Raw genomic sequence first — 18,563 nt, 5'->3', positions numbered from 1 at the left:
TGAATAATCTTGACTTTGCTTTTATAGAAAGCTTTAAGAAAATAGAAACATTTTCCATGATCATCTAAATGAATAAATGAATGAATGAATTAACATTTACTCAGTACTTAATACATGCTAAGCAATGCTCGATGTCAAGGGTACACAAACTAAATGAGAATGGTCTCTTGTCTTTTGGGAACTCATATCCTAGCTTCCTAAGGGGAGACAAAGTAGACATGGCAAAGAAAGGAGTTTTTGTTTCAGAAATCACCAAGATGATGGAATAGAGACTGGAATCTTGGAGGCAGTCCCTTATCATACCCAGAATCCTGGTGATTTGATTATTGTTCCCAGGGCGGACGGTAGAAGGAGCTGGGGAAGAAGGGATTCACACATGGGAGGACAGGCCAGGGGAATTGGTGTAAGAGGCTAGCTAGAGACAGTGTGGTAGGCCTTGGATTAGGACAGCTTTCACAGAGCAGTTTGGTGAGATGGGATGAGGTGGGGTCTCCGGAGGCAGGGACATTCCAGCTGTGGGGAGGGGCTGCTGGCACATTCCTGGGACTCGCTGGCTAATGTGCAAAGAGCTGTGCTGTCTTTTGTGAAGAACCTGAGAGACCAGGGATATGAAGCACTCTGCAAACCTTTCAATGCTCCTGGAATCCTCACACAGAGCTCTTAGGAAGGCGGATGAATGAGCTGCAGACACTTGGCAGAATTCAGAGGGGCCTGTGCAAGGGCTTCTAGGCGGCTTTCTGAAGGAGGTTAGGGCCCTAAGGATGGACAGGATGTCCATCTTGAAGCAGTGTCTGGGGTCCTCATGGTCCCTGAGAACTTCGAACATTGTTAGAAGCTGCAGCCTATGCCACTTAGGGAGCAGGGGGTTGGGAGGGGTCGGGGGAAGCAGGCCTGAGAGCCTCGCTGCCTGTGACAAGTCCTGCAGAGGCCATTTCGCCTGTTAAGGGTGCAGATTAGCACACGCAGGGCCAGCAAGACAGACTTGATTGGGGGGGGAGGGCAGGGAGCGGGGGGATTCAGAAGCAATACCCTGGGAGAGGGAGGTGTGCGTTTCTAAAACTGCTAGTTCTTTTTAGTTGATGGAGAGGCAATAACAGTAACTCCTTTTTATCCAGTTGCTTGTCAGTCTCAGGATTTATTAAGTTCCTCCCTGCCAGGCTTTGGGAGGACAGAAAGAGACAAAGTCTTTTCCCTTTTCAGTGCCCTTTGCCAGCAAGGTTCCGTGGGGAGCTGGAGCAGAGAGGCTTTGTTGACTCTGAGTCCAGGGTCGTTACGCTCCATCAGGCTGCTTCTTGGACATCCTTCACCCTTGATTCTTCTGTGAGGGAAATTGTGACCTCAGGGTGCAAGTGTGTACTCATGGAGTCAAAAAGACTAGTTTGATGATGCTCCTGGTGAGGTGTGGGGAGGTTCTGGGGCTCATCACTTCTCCCTTGTGTGTCCCAGTTTCGGCATGGCTCCTGGTGCTCTGCATCGCAGACAATCCTAACTCTGAAATGTTCCCTTCTGGGGCACGCAGCATCTAGGAGGGAGAAAGGGCTGGTGTTAGCCTGCTTTACAGAGGAAGAAGTGACCTGCCAGCTCGGAAGTGTCTGGGACAGGTTGGAACCTAGTTCTTGCTGATTTCAGTGCCATTCCAGACTGAATCTTTCCCACTGAAGTCTAGGGAAAATCTACATGAGCTCTTCAGCCTGTGAAGTGACAACAGTTGTACTTAAATAAACCTTACAAAATGTTCTATTGCAGCTTTATGAATCAATCAATAGGAAGATCACTATCTCCATTTTACAGATAAGGAAACGACAGCTAGCACATGTTAGAATCCAGCATTTGTCCATGTTGATGCCTAGAAACATTTCGATTGGCTTATTGCTAAGTAGTTTCTTCTCAATTCACTTCCTTCCCATATTGTCTGAAAAGAATTGAAAACATTAATTGGTTTTCTTATAGGCAAAAAGAATTCTTGAGGGAGATCTTGGCTCACCTGCTGGAGAAATTGATGATGAAGATAAAGTATGTTGTTAAAACTTTAATTTATTTTAGCCAGTTCAGTATTAAGTAAATTATCGCCCACCACTGCTTAGATAGTATTGCATTGGTGTTTTGGCTTAATTGTTTTCCTTGAGAATGGAATCCCTTCTCAGCTGATGAGCCCTTTCTGATGGCTCCCTTCTTTCCAGTCAGGAAAGATCTTTAGCGCTGTGTAAAAATAATTCTATTGTATCCTCTCCGGTCCTTTTGGTGATCTTTTTTGTCCCCAGTTTCTCTCTGTTCCAAGAGCGAACTTGTCAAAGGGGTGCTGGTGCTGACCCTTCCCTTGTGTTTGTGGCTAGGACAAGGACGAGACCGAGACGGTGAAGCAGGCGCTGCCGCCGCCGCCCGAGGCCTACAGTGGTGGCGAGGCTCCCAAGAACGCGAGGTCGGATGTGTCGGATCAGGAGGAAGACGAAGAGAGCGAAGGATGCCCCGTGTCCATCAGTAAGTTGGTCTGCTGGGAGCGCGCAGCTGCCTTCGATGGCTGCCCCCGAGAGATGCTTTCTCAGGATCCGGGAGGGAGGGGGAGGCTCGGACTGCGGAGAGCGCGCATGTGCCAGTGGTTGTGGGGCTGTCTGCCACTTTCTAAAGACGGTGGGAGGTACAAGGGGTGCCTCAGCCCACAGCCTGCACGTACCGGGGCCTCAGCCGGGGACTTTGACTTGGTTTCTCCGCTAAATTCTAGAACACAGAACGTTAAAGAACAGTTAGTAAACATCCAGAAAGGGGAGTTTGTCGTCACGACAAGCCTGGGTGGCTTCATCAGGGAGCAGCCCCAGGGTCTGTTGTTGCTTAACCGAACTGCGGGGGGTCTTCTGGCCGCAGCATTTGGCCTGAATTTATAGGGTCCTTCGACAGGAAGAGTGGTATATCTGTCAGGGAGTGAGGTGATGGCTCTGAGCTGCAGGTGTGTCCCAGGCAGACCAGTGCAAGCGAGGGAAGCCCCAATGCCCAGCTGGTGAGAGGCCTGCGTTCAGAGTCTGTCCTGGGCTTAGAAAGGCTGGGAAAGCACCCCAGCTTTGGGGTTAGACAGACAGGTTCGGATCTCACCTCACACCTGCCCCTTCCCCACCTCTGTAAAATGGAGACTCTGAATTCTAGGACGAGGCTTCTCAGGCCCTTCCAGGTCCAGAAGTGTAGGGTTCTACCAAGAACAACTGAGAGCTTTCCCAGAGGGGAATGCCTAGGCTGCCAGGCCTAGGCTGCAGATAATACCCAGTCAGGGTCTATCCACCAGACAGACCACATTGAATGAGATCAGGAACTGTTGTGGGACTCGCCCCATGAGATGTACCTGAAAAATCAGATTCCTTCTCATCCAGGGCTAGTCCTGAGACAGGATATTCCTCAATTTAGGTTTGTCCAAAGCCGAAACACAGGCTCTGACAAATTACGGGAGTGGAGAAGATGAGAATGAGGACGAAGAGATTGAGGATTTTGAAGAAGGGCCTGTGGATGTCCAGACGTCCCTTCAGGCTAACAACGAAGCAACGGAGGAGAACGAACAGGACCAGGTATTAGAGCGCAGGAGGGGGTGCGACGGAAAGGCCATCATGTGTGGTGACTGGAAACTCCAAGCTTGGCGGCGTTCCTCTCCCTCCCCCTCACATTAAACTGCCCTCTGTAGCCATTTACGTAAAGAGGACCCCCGAGGTCAGCAGGGAATAGGGACTATGGTTCATGTCCCCTGTTAAGATTAAGGTCTGGGACCCTTTGCCGGCACTTAGAAAGTGTCCTGTGCTGGGAGAGACACATGGAGGAGGCCCAGCTGTGGGCTTTGGGGCTTCCCCTCTAGGGTCAGACAACATAAGACACGCACGTAGTTTGTGCTTTACAAGCAGTGCTTGAGGGAGACAAAAAACAGACCCTGTCCTCCTTCCACAGGAGCTTGGGCACCCATACTGCTCTTGCTAAGGAGAGCTACAGAGAGTGCACTCTCCGGGACTGGGGCCTCCAGGAAGGGGCTGCAAGCTTGTCCTGAGCGGGCGGGGGAGGTCGGCTCCAAAAAGCTGCTGGGTCAGAGGACGCCCAGATTCCTTATGTTCTGCCTCTCAGAGTGTGGCGAGGTCTCGGCCCCTGGAACCTGAGCGTGCGGGGTATCCCGAGAAGGCTCCCCTTTTTGTTTGGGCGAGCTGTCCATTTGACCTGAGTGGAGCTCCCTGGGCAAGGGCATCTGGTAGCTGCCCCTTTGGTAGCATAGAAAGGAATTGGCCTGATTTTGAGGCCAGTTCTTATCCACTGCCTATGGCGGCTCTACCCTTGCCCGCCTTCTTCACTGCATCTGTCACAATGGAGAACACTTGCCCAGAAGACTTGATTTGTGTGATAGAAAGCAAGGGTAAGCACGAGTCCTTCCCCAACCCAGCCCCCCAAAACCCAGCAGCATCAGCACAGTGACCGTCTGTTGTCCCTTTTAGGTTCTACAAAGTGAATTTGAGAAGCCTGTGGAGAAAGAAAATATCCCATCTGAGCGGGAACCTCCTAATGGCCAAAGTAGTCATAAAGGTAAGCGTCTCCCCAGCTAGGTAAGCCTCCTGCCCAGGCTGGGAGCCCCTGCTGGTTGGAGCAAGTAAAAGAGGCTTCTTCCTGTGTTATCGGTGGTCCGTGGGCACGTTCCCAGAGGAACAGAGCCTCACTGCGTTTCAAATGAATAATGTTTTTTAATTAAAGTAAATCTTGAGCATGACTTTCCATCTGATTTTGGTTGTTATTGATCTTTGGTTAAAATTTTTGGTGAATAAACACAACTGAGTTTGTACAGGCATCCCTGAAGAAAGGCCATGTGTAACCTTATAGAAAAAGAAAGCGTCAAAGAGAAAAGTGTGGCTGGCACACACCCATAGCCCCTGCTGCACCCGGGTAAGGTGATGCTCAGGTGGTCCAAGCCGTGGTTGGGCTATCCGCTGCCGCTGGGGGCCGGCCCTCGGGTGGTGAGCTCCCTCCCCTCCATCAGGAGATCCAGGTCCCATCCAGAGACTTCCGTGTGTGCAGCTCCTGCCATGCAAGTCTAACAGCCGCCTTTTCTCTCAAAAATCCCACGGGGTGTGAGCGTTCCTTCTCCAGGCTGTCTCACCGAGCAAGCCCAGTGCAGGGTTGGGGGTGACTTTATATTGATCATTTGGTGACAGGTGACCAGGATGACTCTCCTGCCATGCCTTGCTACCTTAATGTCTTGGACAAGGAGCCACCCCTCGGCAGCCTGCCCCCTCTGGAGGCCACAGTGACCGCCACGGGGCCTCCGGAAGAACCGAAGCCTTCTTTACCCATCGCCGAGGGGGACGCCTCCGTTCCCGGAAGCACCCAAGTAAAATCGGCTTCAGAAACCCCCGAGAGCTCTGTGGCTGGAAGTCCTGACACCGAGTCGCCGGTGCTGGTGAACGATTACGTAGGTTTCTCCCGTGCCCAGTCTGCTGGGGGCCTGTGTCTCACATACATTGGGCAATGCCAAGTGGTATCTAGGCCGGCGATGCCATGGGAGGGTTGTCAGTGACCCTGGCATTGAGGAAGGCTGTCGGGGCGCGGGGGCAGTCGCTGCTGTGGGTCTGCCTTGCCGTGCTCTCCTTGTCAGCCGCTCCCAGGTTCTTTCTGTAGCTTGGGCTAGGTTAGTGTCGGTGCCGATTTCCCTGGCTGCTCCATTCAAGGCCCTGTGGTAGGAGGGCACGGGGACGGTGGCTGTCCTTGAACTGAGCAGAAGAATTAAAAGTGAAACCATTTAAGTCTGGGAATGAAGGACACGTGGGAGATCAGAGCGGGGAGACTGGTCAGGGATTGGGGAAGGCCTGAGCCTAGGAAGGGGGGAGGTGGATAGCCAGAGGGGTCTCAGGGAGGAGAGGTGTAAGGCCAGTTCAGCCGCCAAGATGTCAGTGGGGGGTGGGGAGGGGGTAGTTGGCTGGGTTTAAGGCATATACTGTTTCTCCTAAGCAGGAAGCAGGATCTGGCCATTTAAGCCAAAAGTCTGATGAAGAGGATTTTGTGAAAGTGGAGGACTTGCCCCTTAAGCTGACCATCTATTCTGAGGTATTTGGCTTTCTGCTTTCTTACAAACCAGCCTTTGGGGAGGGGGTGGGGGGGAAGAGGGGGAGATTGGGCTGCTGTCCCTGCCTGCTCTGAGCCTGGGGTTCCATCACTGAGAGCTCTCACCTTTTTCTCCCTCCAAAGGCAGATCTAATGAAGAAAATGGCAGCAGAAGAACAGAGTAACCATTTATCTGAGGAAATACTAGCCGTGACTCACACTGAAGAATTGGCTGGAGACCCTCAGACCCTGAAAGAACCTGGTGAGGGAGGGAGTCACCAGACCTGCCCAGCCCCCTCCGTGACAGGGTTGCCCAAGGGGGCAGCGGTCTGAAAGCTGCTGGGGCCCGGCTTCTGCCTCGCGCCCTCGGCCCCAGAGCCTTCCCTCCCGGGGCTCTGAGCCGGCCCTGGCCACTCACCTGAGGCATCCTCCTTCTGTTTTTCAGAGACCGTTGCAGCCCGAAGTGTGTGAGAGCTCTCCGGCCGCCTGCCTTCCCCTGCCACTCCACCAATTGCATATCTTCCATGGGCACTAAATAAACTTATTTCCATCTGTATAAAAATGTAAATTAGTTTTTGACCCACTGCCTTTTAGAATAGCTAACGCTCACTTCTTCTGCTCAGGCAGGTCACACGTCGGAGACGGGATCCTCCCTAGATTCGAGGCTTGCTGCACTGTTTTTTTATTTTTTCATTGTGATTTGTTTAGTAACTTTAAACTTAAAATGTAGTTTTAAATAAAGTTTGGACTTGTCTGTAACGGATCTTTGCAGAGCCTTATGTTGCACGCACCAGTACAAGTTGTTCCCGCGTTGCCGAGACACCGGCAGTCACCAGCCCCGAGTGTGCGTCGGAAGGGCCCCTCACAGTTGGCTTCTCCTGCCAAGGTCCTCGGGGCGTTGTGTCCCCCGGGAGCACTGCCTCTGGCCTCCAGCCCTAATGGCCCTTAGAGGAGAGAAGGGGGCTGGCTGTTTGGGCCTCTCAAAGCCGGGGGACGGTTGGGGACCCTCGAGGCCAGGAACCATCCCCTGGGGTCGTTCTGGGAGGGCAGCATGAACTAGGGCTTCTCTCCTGCAGAAAGAAGGTGGGGGCCGGGGGCTGTTTCTCAGCCCTGATGTCACCGGCCGGCTCAGAGTAACGGCCGCGAGGGTTGCCGGGGGTGCTTGGCCTATCCAGGCGGGGCGGTCCCAGGAGCCTCAGAAGCCGGACACCCGTAGGCCATGAAGGACAAAACCAGCTTCAGATTCCCCATATCGGAAGTGATCCGACCTGCCCCTCGCAGGCGCCTCCCGCGTCAGACGGGGACGGCGCAGAACTTCGGTGAGTCCGCGGTTCGTGCTCTGACAGTGTCCTAGGACTGGCCCGTGACAGATTGCGGTCCTCCCACGTGGGAACAAGGGGCGGGGCTGTGGCCGCCCCTGGGAGGCCGCCCCATGCTGCTGGGCAGCCTCCGCTCCCGCCCGCCCGCAGCTTTGCCCCCAGGTGTGAGCAGGCCCGAGGGTCTCGCTGGCCCTCCCTGGGGCCTCCCAGGCACAGTCCCTGCGCTCTCCGCCTTCCAGGAGCCGCCAGCTCGAGGGGCTCAAAAGCTGCTTTCCTATTGCGGAGGAGGGATTGCACAGACCGGGAGGGGCCGCACTGTGGAGACCCTCCCATCTGCTCTCCCATTGCCAGCCCTTTCAGCGTCTCCAACCGGATGTCCCGCCGTCCAAGCAGAGCTCCGCTTTCCTCTCAGACGCTGGCGCTTCCGATGTCCCCGTTACTGCCAAATGTGACATCCTCGCCACTGCCAAGGCCGCCAGCTTCCCAGGCCCCTCTTCTTTGCCGGCGCCGCCCCCTCCCCCGGACCCCCGTGTGCTCGTGCGGCCCGTCCTCGGTCCCGTCACTTCTCCCAGAGCTGTCCCAGCCGAGAAGGGCCGAGAGCAGCTGCGCGCAGAGGGCGTCCTCCCCAGCCCCTGTGAGGGGCTCCTACAGCTGAGCCCCGGACGCCGGCTCTGAGGCAAGCCCGGTTAGCGCCGGTGCCGAAGCTGCTCTCTCCGCACACGTCCCCCAAGGCTTCTCAGAGAAATTCCGTCCGGAGAGAAAAAGCAGCACCAGCTAGTGAGGAAGCGGAGCACGGGGCCCAGCCCCCAGCAGCCTTCAACAAGCCCCGCTTGCCTTCCCAAGGTCACGTATCCTTTTCTTAACCCGCCTTCCAGCAAGGTTCCTGTCTTTGGCGAGCATGCCGGGCTTACCGAGGCAAGCTTACGGAGGCGAGCGTGCCGGGGTGAGCGTAACGAGGCGAGCTTACGGAGGCGAGCGTGCCAGGCTTACCGAGGGCAAGGGTGCCGGGGCGAGCTTACCGAGGCGAGCTTGCCGGGGCGAGCGTACCGGGGCGAGCTTACCGAGGCGAGCTTGCCGGGGCGAGCTTACCGAGGGCGAGCTTGCCGAGGGCGAGCTTACCGAGGGCGAGCGTACCGAGGCCGAGCTTACCGAGGCGAGCTTACCGAGGCGAGCTTACCGAGGCCGAGCTTACCGAGGGCGAGCTTACCGAGGCGAGCTTACCGAGGCCGAGCTTACCGAGGCGAGCTTACCGAGGCGAGCTTACCGGGGCGAGCTTACCGGGGCGAGCTTACCGGGGCCGAGCTTACCGGGGCCGAGCTTACCGAGGCGAGCTTACCGAGGCCGAGCTTACCGAGGCGAGCTTACCGAGGCGAGCTTACCGAGGCCGAGCTTACCGGGGCGAGCTTACCGGGGCGAGCGTACCGAGGGCGAGCGTGCCGGGCCGAGCTTACCGAGGGCGAGCTTACCGGGGCGAGCTTACCGGGGCGAGCTTACCGGGGCGAGCTTACCGAGGGCGAGCGTACCGAGGCCGAGCGTGCCAGGGCGAGCTTACCGAGGCGAGCTTACCGAGGCGAGCTTACCGAGGGCGAGCGTGCCGGGGCGAGCGTACCGGGGCGAGCTTACCGAGGCGAGCTTACCGAGGCCGAGCTTACCGAGGGCGAGCGTACCGAGGCCGAGCTTACCGAGGCCGAGCTTACCGAGGCCGAGCTTACCGAGGCCGAGCTTACCGGGGCGAGCTTACCGAGGGCGAGCGTACCGAGGCCGAGCGTGCCAGGGCGAGCTTACCGAGGCCGAGCTTACCGAGGCGAGCTTACCGGGGCGAGCTTACCGGGGCGAGCTTACCGGGGCCGAGCTTACCGGGGCCGAGCTTACCGAGGGCGAGCGTACCGAGGCCGAGCTTACCGAGGCGAGCTTACCGAGGCGAGCTTACCGAGGCCGAGCTTACCGGGGCGAGCTTACCGGGGCGAGCTTACCGGGGCCGAGCTTACCGGGGCCGAGCTTACCGAGGCGAGCTTACCGAGGCCGAGCTTACCGAGGCGAGCTTACCGAGGCGAGCGTACCGAGGGCGAGCTTACCGAGGCCGAGCTTACCGAGGCCGAGCGTACCGAGGGCGAGCGTGCCGGGGCAAGCTTACCAAGGGTGAGCAGAACCAGGAGATCATTGTACACAATAATAAGAAATTATGTGATGATCAACTGTAACAGTCTTCTCAACAATTCAGTGATTCAAGGCAATTCCAATAGATTTGGGATGGGATGGAAAAATGCCATCCACATCCAGAGAGAAAATATGGAGATCGAATGTGAATCAAAGCATAGTATTTTCTTTTTTTTTGTCTTAATGACTTTTGTTTATTTTTTATTCTTTTCCTGAGGCAATTGGGGTTAAGTGACTTGCCCAGGGTCACACAGCCAGGAAGTGTTAAGTGTCTGAGACTGGATTTGAACTCGGGTCCTCCTGATTTTAGAGCCAGTTCTCTATCCACTGAGCCACCTAGCTGCCCCTATTTTTTATTATCAAAGCTTTTTATTTTCAAGACATATGCATGGATACTTTTTCAGCATTGACACTTGGGAAAACCTTGTGTTCCAAATTTTCCCCTCCTCCCCACTCCCTTCCCCTAGATTGGAAGCAAATACATGTTAAACATGTTTTTAATATATATTAAATCCAATATATGTAAACACATTTATACAATAATCTTGATGCACGAGAAAAATCAGATCAAAAAGGAACAAAACGAGAAAGAAAACAAAATGTAAGCAAAAACAACAAAAACAGTGACTATGCAAAGCATAGTATTTTTCACCTTTTTTTATTGTTTGTTCTTTTCTTTCTCATGGCTTTTCCACTTCAGGCCTGATTTTTCTTGCACAGCATGGCAAATATGGAGATATGTTTAGGGGAATTGAACATATTTAATCTATATCATATTGCTTGTTGTCTTGGGAAAGGGGAGATAAAGAAAGGAGAGAAAAATTTGGAATACAAAGTTCTATAAAAATGAATGAATGTTGAAAACTATCATTACATATATTTATAAAAATTAAATACTATTGAAAAGGTTTTTTTTTTTTTTTTAATTAAAAAAATTTTTTTTAAAGAGGTGGCTCTTGGGAAGGCCAAAAACCCTTCCAGATTTAAAATACTGACATGGGATTTAAATAAGAAGCCTCCTCATCAGGCAACAATATACATTTCTTTTTATTTGTTGGCTTATTTTTAGCAATCTTTTAAAAAATTTTTCTCTCTTCCGCCTTCCTACATTGATTCAGAGGGCAAGCTATATGACACATGGTATAAATTTCAAGTGTGTTTCTTTAAAAAAATGGTTCTTAGAGACAGCCAGTTGTTGCAGTGGATAGAGCATCAGCCCTGAAGTCAGGAGGACCCGAGTTCAAATGTGACCTCAGACACTTAACACTTCCTAGCTGTGTGACCCTGGGCAAGTCACTTACCCCAATTGTCTTAGCCAAAAAAAAAAAAAAAAAAGTTTTTAGCTTTCTCTGTCCTCCTCCTGGACCTTTCTGCAACCACTGACATCATGGATCCCTCCATTCTCCTTGACATTCCCTTCTCTCTGAGTTTCGGGGACTCCTCTTCTGCCTCCTCCTTCTCTGACCATTCCTCTGCCTCCCTTACTCCACTGCCCAGATCCTGCCTCTAGCCATAAGCATCTCTCAGGGCTCTCTTTGAGGACCTTTTTCTCTCCCTCTAGACTATTTCACTTATGAGCCCATCAAACTCCCAAAACTCAATGATCCCATTTATGATGATGATTCTCACACCTATTCATCCCCCAAAACCTCTCTGATAATCAACCACTGGATGTCCAGCAGACAGAACTCAACTCCACGCATCCAAAACAAAATTTGGGGTCTTCGTTCTCCGGTCATCCCTACTCTAATGAATGTTCCCACGACCATCAGACCTCTAGCCCTCACCCCGGTTACATGTGGCCCTCTTCTGGGTCATGTATGGCCCACACCAGTCACGTATGGCCCTCACCCTGGTCACGTATGACCGCCTTCTGGGTCACTTATGACCCTCACCCCGGTCACGTATGGCCCTCTTCTGGGTCACTTATGACCCTCACCCCGGTCACGTATGGCCCTCATCCAGGCTCGGGACTCAGCGTGACTGTAGTGAATTTTCTAATTGACTGTTTCTATCACTGAAGTCCCTTTCAGGGCCAGCTTTTGAGATCCTGAAAGGGGATGTATTCCCAGAAGTATTCTCATCTTTGAGGAAGAGGCGGTGGGGATGGGGGCGACGGAAGAGTCGTGAGTATTAAAGGTAAAATTCAAGCGGGCGATAGATTGCAGCCCAGGCCCAGAACCCCAAGATGGACACAAACCGTTTGTGGGCACAAATGGTGGAGACAATTCCTTCTCTTTCCTTCGCCCTCAAGTGGTCATTGGTATCAGTCATAGTAGGAGAAATGGAGTCCTGCCTTCTTCAAGTGTCCCCTGTGGTCTCCTGAACCCCAAGTTTCTGTATGCACCCCCAAAGCCTCACCATGGATCAGATGGGCTCATGAGATCTGTGCCCCCCAGAGCTGCTATCACTCACACAGGCCGTGGCCCTCTCCCCACACAGGGCCAAAGGCAAAGAAATCCCTGCCCCTTGGACCCTCCTCAAACCCAGAAGCCTCACAGGCTACATGAAATCCAGATTCCTTTTCCACCTGGGCGTCTCTGTCTGCCGAGATCTAAGCATCTCCTACGAGTTTCTCAGAGAAGTACGAAGGATTCCCCTTGCTTCCTCAGTCTCGCCAAGAGAAAGCGGCATCCCACCTGGGAATGGCAGAGAGACCCTTCACCTCAGCAGCCCAAAATGTGCCCCCAAAGCATGCTGGGAAATTCCCCCTGAGGAAAAGTTGTCAACTCAGAGTTAATATAACCAAAAAATAAAACAACAAGTCCACAAGACTCTCAGATCACAAATCATGGAGACAGATATGTGCTGATTTTAAATCTAAAAAAGGGAAAAGTCTAAGGCACCAAACTTTCCAATATAATGATTTAATTAGCAATTTACTGTCACTAAAATTGGTCAATAATTCCTCAGTGATTAGAGACAATTGACAAGTGAGTTTTTTTGGTTTTTGATTTTGGGTTTTATTTTTTACTTAATAGTATTTTTTTCCCAACTATGTGTAAAAGAGCATTTTTGACATTCATCTTCGTAAGATTTTTTTTTTAATTTTTATTTAATAATTACTTTATATTGACAGAACCCATGCCAGGGTAATTTTTTTTTTACAACATTATCCCTTGCACTCGTTTCTGTTCCGATTTTTCCCCTCCCTCCCTCCACCCCCCTCCCCTAGATGGCAAGCAGTCCTATATATGTTGGATATGTTGCAGTATATCCTAGATACAATATATGTTTGCAGAACCGAACAGTTCTCTTGTTGCACAGGGAGAATTGGATTCAGAAGGTATAAATAATCCGGGAAGAAAAACAAAAATGCAGATAGTTCACATTCGTTTCCCAGTGTTCTTTCTTTGGGTGTAGCTGCTTCTGTCCGTCATTTATCAATTGAAACTCAGTTAGGTCTCTTTGTCAAAGAAATCCACTTCCATCAAAATATGTCCTCATACAATATCGTTGTCAAAGTATATAATGATCTCCTGGTTCTGCTCATTTCACTTACCATTAGTCCATGTAAGTCTCTCCAAGCCTCTCTGTATTCATCCTGCTGGTCGTTCCTTACAGAACAATAATATTCCATAACATTCATATACCACAATTTACCCAGCCATTCTCCAATTGATGGGCATCCATTCATTTTCCAGTTTCTAGCCACTACAAACAGGGCCGCCACAAACATTTTGGCACATACAGGTCCCTTTCCCTTCTTTAGTATTTCTTTGGGATATAAGCCCAATAGAAACACTGCTGGATCAAAGGGTATGCACAATTTGGTAACTTTTGGGGCATAATTCCAGATTGCTCTCCAGAATGGTTGGATTCGTTCACAACTCCACCAACAATGCATCAGTGTCCCAGTTTTCCCACATCCCCTCCAACATTCATCATTATTTTTTCCTGTCATCTTAGCCAATCTGACAGGTGTGTAGTGGTATCTCAGAGTTGTCTTAATTTGCATTTCTCTGATCAATAATGATTTGGAACACTCTTTCATATGAGTGGTAATAGTTTCAATTTCATCCTCTGAAAATTGTCTGTTCATATCCTTTGACCATTTATCAATTGGAGAATGGCTTGATTTCTTATAAATTTGAGTCAGTTCTCTATATATTTTGGAAATGAGGCCTTTATCATAACCTTTAACTGTGAAGATGTTTTCCCAGTTTGTTGCTTCCCTTCTAATCTTGTTTGCATTAGTTTTGTTTGTACAAAGGCTTTTTAATTTGATGTAATCAAAATTTTCTATTTTGTGATCAGTAATAGTCTCTAGTTCATCTTTGGTCACAAATTTCTTTCTCCTCCACAAGTCTGAGAGATAAACTATCCTATGTTCCTCTAATTTATTTATAATCTCGTTCTTTATGCCTAGGTCATGGACCCATTTTGATCTTATCTTGGTATATGGTGTTAAGTGTGGGTCCATGCCTAATTTCTGCCATACTAATTTCCAATTACCCAGCAGTTTTTATCAAATAATGAATTCTTTTCCCAGAAGTTAGGGGCTTTGGGTTTGTCATCTTTGTAAGATTTTGAGCTCCAATTTTTCTCCCTACCTTCTCTGCCCTTCTCCCCAAGACAGCAAGCAATCTGACATATCTATACATGTACAATCACATTAAGCACATTTCCACATTAGTCCTGTTGTTGGGAAAGAAGATTCAGAACAAAAGGGAAAAACAATGAGGAAGGGGGAAAATGAAAGTCTCCATGTTCAGATTTCATGGTTCTTTCTCTGGAGGCGGATGGCATTTTCCATCCCAAAAATGTTGGAATTGTCTTAGATCACTACTTTGCTGAGAAGGGCTAAATCTGTCACAGCGCTGCCGCTGTATACAATGTTCTCCTGGCTCTGCTCGTTTCACTCAGCGTCAGTTCTTGTGAGTTTTTCCAGGATTTTCTGAGATCGGCCTGCTCATCATCCTTTATAGAACAATAATATTTCATATACCACTTGTTCAGCCATTCCCCAACTGACGGTCTCTTCTCAATTTCCAATTTGCTGTCATAAAAAGAGCTGCTATAGATATTTTTGCACCTATGGGTCCTTTTCCCTTTTTTAATGATCTCTTTAGGATACAGGTCTAGTAAAGGTGATAATTGATGGATTTACAGAACTTATTTTTTTAATAGTAAAAGAAGAAGAATCATATTTACGAAGCTATTCAGAATACCAATAGTTATTCATAAGAGTAACACAGTAATAGGGAAGTGTTGGAAGAATAGAGAAATAGGTCAGTTTGCACTATCTGACTGTTATGCAAGTTGGGATATTTAGGGAAGTTTCCAGGGTGAGATAATTGCTATATTTAATACTGGATTGGATTAAGCGTCATTTCTATCATTCTGTGAACTTTTAGGGGAAGTATCTTATTGTGTTCTCTCTCTCAATGACTCACTAAAAAGAGGAATTTAGAATCAGTAGGCTAGAAGTCAGTATCCTACCCTCCATATCAGAAAAGGGAACGCGACTTTCAATCAAGAGTCCTAAAATATCAAATTTTATGGTTATTTTATTCCAACAAAGATAATTTCCTATTCTAATTTAATCTGCTATCAAATTTTATTAATCCATCATCTATTCCCTAAATATCAAGGGAATATTTAGGCAGCCTGGCTTTAAAGTTAACCCTTCCTAAGGAAGGGAAACAATAAAATTAAAATAAATCAAAGTAATCTCTATCAATATAGAGGTCATCCATTTCAGATGCAAACGTAATGAGTATTTATGCTGAAACTATCCTAAACCGCTCTTCCTTAGCGCTTTCTTCTTTCTCTCTACTCGGTTACCATTGCTCCTACTGGTAAGAAGGCTAGACTCGAAGGAGAGCTTTTAGCAGTCTCTGGCTCACTGGAGACACTTAAGTATTTCTCGATTGAAATAGAAACAGCAAGATATAGCAACAAACAGCTTGGACGTGTGGGATGGAGGAGATGGGAATTTTCTGCATAGAGACAAATGCATAGTAACTGAGGATGGAGAGCAAGAATAAAGGAGGCTTTGGGGGATTCACTCAATTAGAAGATGTCATGTGGATGATAAGCCAGCAGGGAGAATGGGGATAGGGAGAGACAGTGTGCCCAGATGCCATGATAACATGGCATCAGAGGCTACAGAGGAGTCAAGGAGGATGAGGATGGAGAGATTTGGCCATGAAGAACCAGGGGGTGACTTAGGAGAGAGCAGTTTCTGTCAGATGATGCAAGGAAGAAATGGGGACAAGAAGTGGAAGAAACAAGACTAGATTACTTTGTTCTAGGTGCTAAACTCTGAAAGGAAGGGGGGATTTAAGATGGCAGCTAGTAAGAACTGCAGGACCAGGGAGGAATGATTGAAATAATTAAAGAAAGTGGGGTAGCTGAGAGGGCAATATCCTGGCGAGGATGGGAGGTGATGGGATGAAGAGAAAGACCATATCTTCATCTTCCACTGAAGCAAACAGGAGAGAAGCAAGGGCAAGGTTAAGAAATTGTGAGACCTACGGTAGTGGAAACCCGGGGTAAACCGTCCTACTGATTTACTAAAATAAGAATCAGGGTTGTCAATAATAGTAGGAGGCTCCATGGAGCACTTGGAATACAAAATTTCAGAAAGCACAAAGTTATGACTTACCCAGAAAAACTAGGTATATAATGCTACAAGGAGAAAAATGAATGTTTAGTGAAATAGAGGACTTCCAAGTATTTTTGATGAAAAGAACAGAACTGGAGCCAAACTTTGACACTCAAACACAGAAGTGAAGCATAAAAAGTTAACCATGAGTTAAATAGGATAAAGAATTAAACAAATAAACTACTTATTGAAATATGGGGAGATAATAAATCTCTGAATTCTATCATCAGAATTCATAGAGAGAGGTCAAATAGACATGGTCCAGAGGACTTCTGTTATGGCTTGATGATCTTAAGAAAAGAATGGAAAGAGGGAAAAAGAAGAATGAGGAGAGGGAAAGGAAGGAAAGTTAGAAAAAATTATCTTATGATAAGGGTGCTTATCTAAATCGCAAGGCAGGCTGGGAGGTAGGGGACAGAGACTGACATTTGAACTTTACCCTATGGGAACTGATTAAAAGACATACAGTTGGATAGAGAAATATATTTCACTAAATAGGGAACTAGGAAGAAAAAGGGAGAAGGGAGATTAGAGGGAGAACATATATAACTTTTCTGTGATAGCAAAGAATTAGAAACTGAGAGGACATCCATCATTTAGGAAATTAATGAACAGATTGCAGTATATAAATATGACAAAATATTGTGTTATAAGAAATTATGGAAGAAAACCTATATGAAGTGATGCAAAGGAAAGTGAGCAGAACCAGGACAATTTGCAGAGTAACCTTAATATTGCAAAGATAATCTACTCAGAGGGACTTGGTAACTCTAATCAACCCAATGACCCACACAAGTCCAAAGCATTTATGTTGAAAAACATTACTCACCTCCATTTGGAGAATTGATGGACTCAGAGGGCGGCCTATTTTCTGATCTTCTTTTCCATTTTTTTCTTCCTTTTTTCCTTTTTTTGAACATGGCTAATGTAAAGATTTATTTTCCATGACTAAAAATATTTGTAATTTTGCTTTTTCTTTTCTTTTTCAGTAGATGAGGGAGGACAGAGAAACTTCAAAACCAAAAATAAAATAAAATCAGATTTTAAAAAGGAAAGGGAAGTTGGATCATTAATGTAAGATCCCCAACAAAATACTGCCTATGTAGCCCAAACATATCTCCCTGTTATCTCATCTTCTCATTTCTTAGAATTCTTGGTGTTCTTTTATCAAGTTAAAATGTGCCTGCCATTGCCCCTCTGCCAGTATGAACAAGCCAGAGGAAAAACAGGTACTTTCCTCAAGATACTTATATTCTAATAGAAAAAGAGAAGAGGAAATACAATATACATACAAAATAAATACAGTGATGGGGTAAGGGGACATGGATGACTAGAGAAATCATGAGTGACCTCTTAAAAGAGCCACTCCTGGAGCTGAGCTTTGAAGGAAGCCAGGATTTTAGGAGACAGAGATGAGGAAGGAGAGTGCTGGGGGGGAAAGGGGAAAGAGACAGCCTGGGAAAAAACAGGCCATGAGAAATGGAATACTGGGTAAAAGTTGAAGAAAGTTAGAGGTGTGTATGTAAAACATAAACAGAGACACAGAGAAGCAACCTGTGTGTGTAGGGTCAGGGTGAGAGAGAAGAAAGACATGGGTAATAAAGCTAGAATTCTAAATGCCAAACAAAAGAATGTGTCTTTTAACCTAAAAGCAAAGTGGGGAGATGACATAATCAGACCTACCTTTAGGATATTACTGGCAGCTGGGTGATGGAGGGACTGGAGAGGGACTGACCAAGGGTAGGGAAGCCAAGTAGGGCATTATGTCATAATGCAGCTGATGTGATGGATGGAGAGAAGGGAAGGAGGGGACGGATGAGAAAGTGTGTGAATGGAGAGAAGGGGAAGGAGGGGACGGATGAGAAAGTGTGTGAATGGAGAGAAGGAAAGGAGGGGACGGATGAGAAAGTGTGTGAATGGAGAGAAGGGGAGGAGGGGACGGATGAGAAAGTGTGTGAATGGAGATAAGGGGACGGATGAGAAAGTGGGCCTTGTAGTGGTGCTGGCAGAATATTGAGGAGGCAACACAAAAAGGGAAGTCAGATAAGAAGGAACTTGGCCTGCCTTCTGTGACCCACCAGCTATGAATCTGGGGTCTGGCACAGACTGGGGGGGGGTTCTGAGCACCTTTGTCCTAGAGGCATCTGATTGCTTCTTTGTGGATTTCATTTGTTTCCTAATGTCTCTGTGGGCTTTTAGCTCCAAAGACTCAAGAACAGTTAATCCCTGCTATGAACCCTGCCAGCTTCCTGCCTGCCAGATGTGCCATCCCCGTAGATGCTCATCAGCATTGGCAGCAGAGGCCAGTGTGGGCTGGCCCCCACAGACACAGCGTAGTCTTGCCCACTTTCCTCCTACACCAGAGAGTCCTTGGCCAATCTTTCTGGCTGTTGTAAACAACTCTTGGCACAGGAGGGAGCTCAGCCATC

The 18,563-nt window shown here is 48.5% G+C and overlaps 1 protein-coding gene and 1 long non-coding RNA gene across 18 annotated transcripts in view; one reads left to right on the top strand and one right to left on the bottom strand.

The window, feature by feature from the left end:
- The window catches only part of PCM1 (pericentriolar material 1), an 89,780-nt gene extending 82,973 nt beyond the window's left edge, over positions 1-6,807 (top strand). For 16 of the 17 annotated variants that reach the window (XM_051965698.1, XM_051965713.1, XM_051965714.1 and 13 more), the window contains 8 exons: positions 1,951-2,013; positions 2,334-2,478; positions 3,391-3,548; positions 4,452-4,539; positions 5,163-5,419; positions 5,959-6,051; positions 6,193-6,310; positions 6,494-6,807. In XM_051965698.1, coding sequence (XP_051821658.1) covers positions 1,951-2,013; positions 2,334-2,478; positions 3,391-3,548; positions 4,452-4,539; positions 5,163-5,419; positions 5,959-6,051; positions 6,193-6,310; positions 6,494-6,519 — 948 coding nt within the window. In that variant the 3' untranslated portion in view covers positions 6,520-6,807. The remainder of the gene's footprint in view (positions 1-1,950; positions 2,014-2,333; positions 2,479-3,390; positions 3,549-4,451; positions 4,540-5,162; positions 5,420-5,958; positions 6,052-6,192; positions 6,311-6,493) is intronic. The other variant, XM_051965701.1, reaches the window with a different exon arrangement.
- LOC127540828 (uncharacterized) lies at positions 7-18,170 on the bottom strand. The gene is made up of 3 exons (XR_007948294.1): positions 17,818-18,170; positions 16,964-17,145; positions 7-1,522 (listed from the first exon to the last, which is right to left on the bottom strand). It is a non-coding gene; the product is annotated as an uncharacterized LOC127540828 (long non-coding RNA).
- Between the last annotated feature and the right edge of the window lie 393 nt (positions 18,171-18,563).

This window comes from Antechinus flavipes, chromosome 6, assembly GCF_016432865.1.
Source record: "Antechinus flavipes isolate AdamAnt ecotype Samford, QLD, Australia chromosome 6, AdamAnt_v2, whole genome shotgun sequence".
Lineage (NCBI taxonomy): Eukaryota > Metazoa > Chordata > Mammalia > Dasyuromorphia > Dasyuridae > Antechinus > Antechinus flavipes.
Note: the sequence above shows the minus strand (reverse complement) of the source record. Positions and strands in the feature narration are given on the sequence as shown.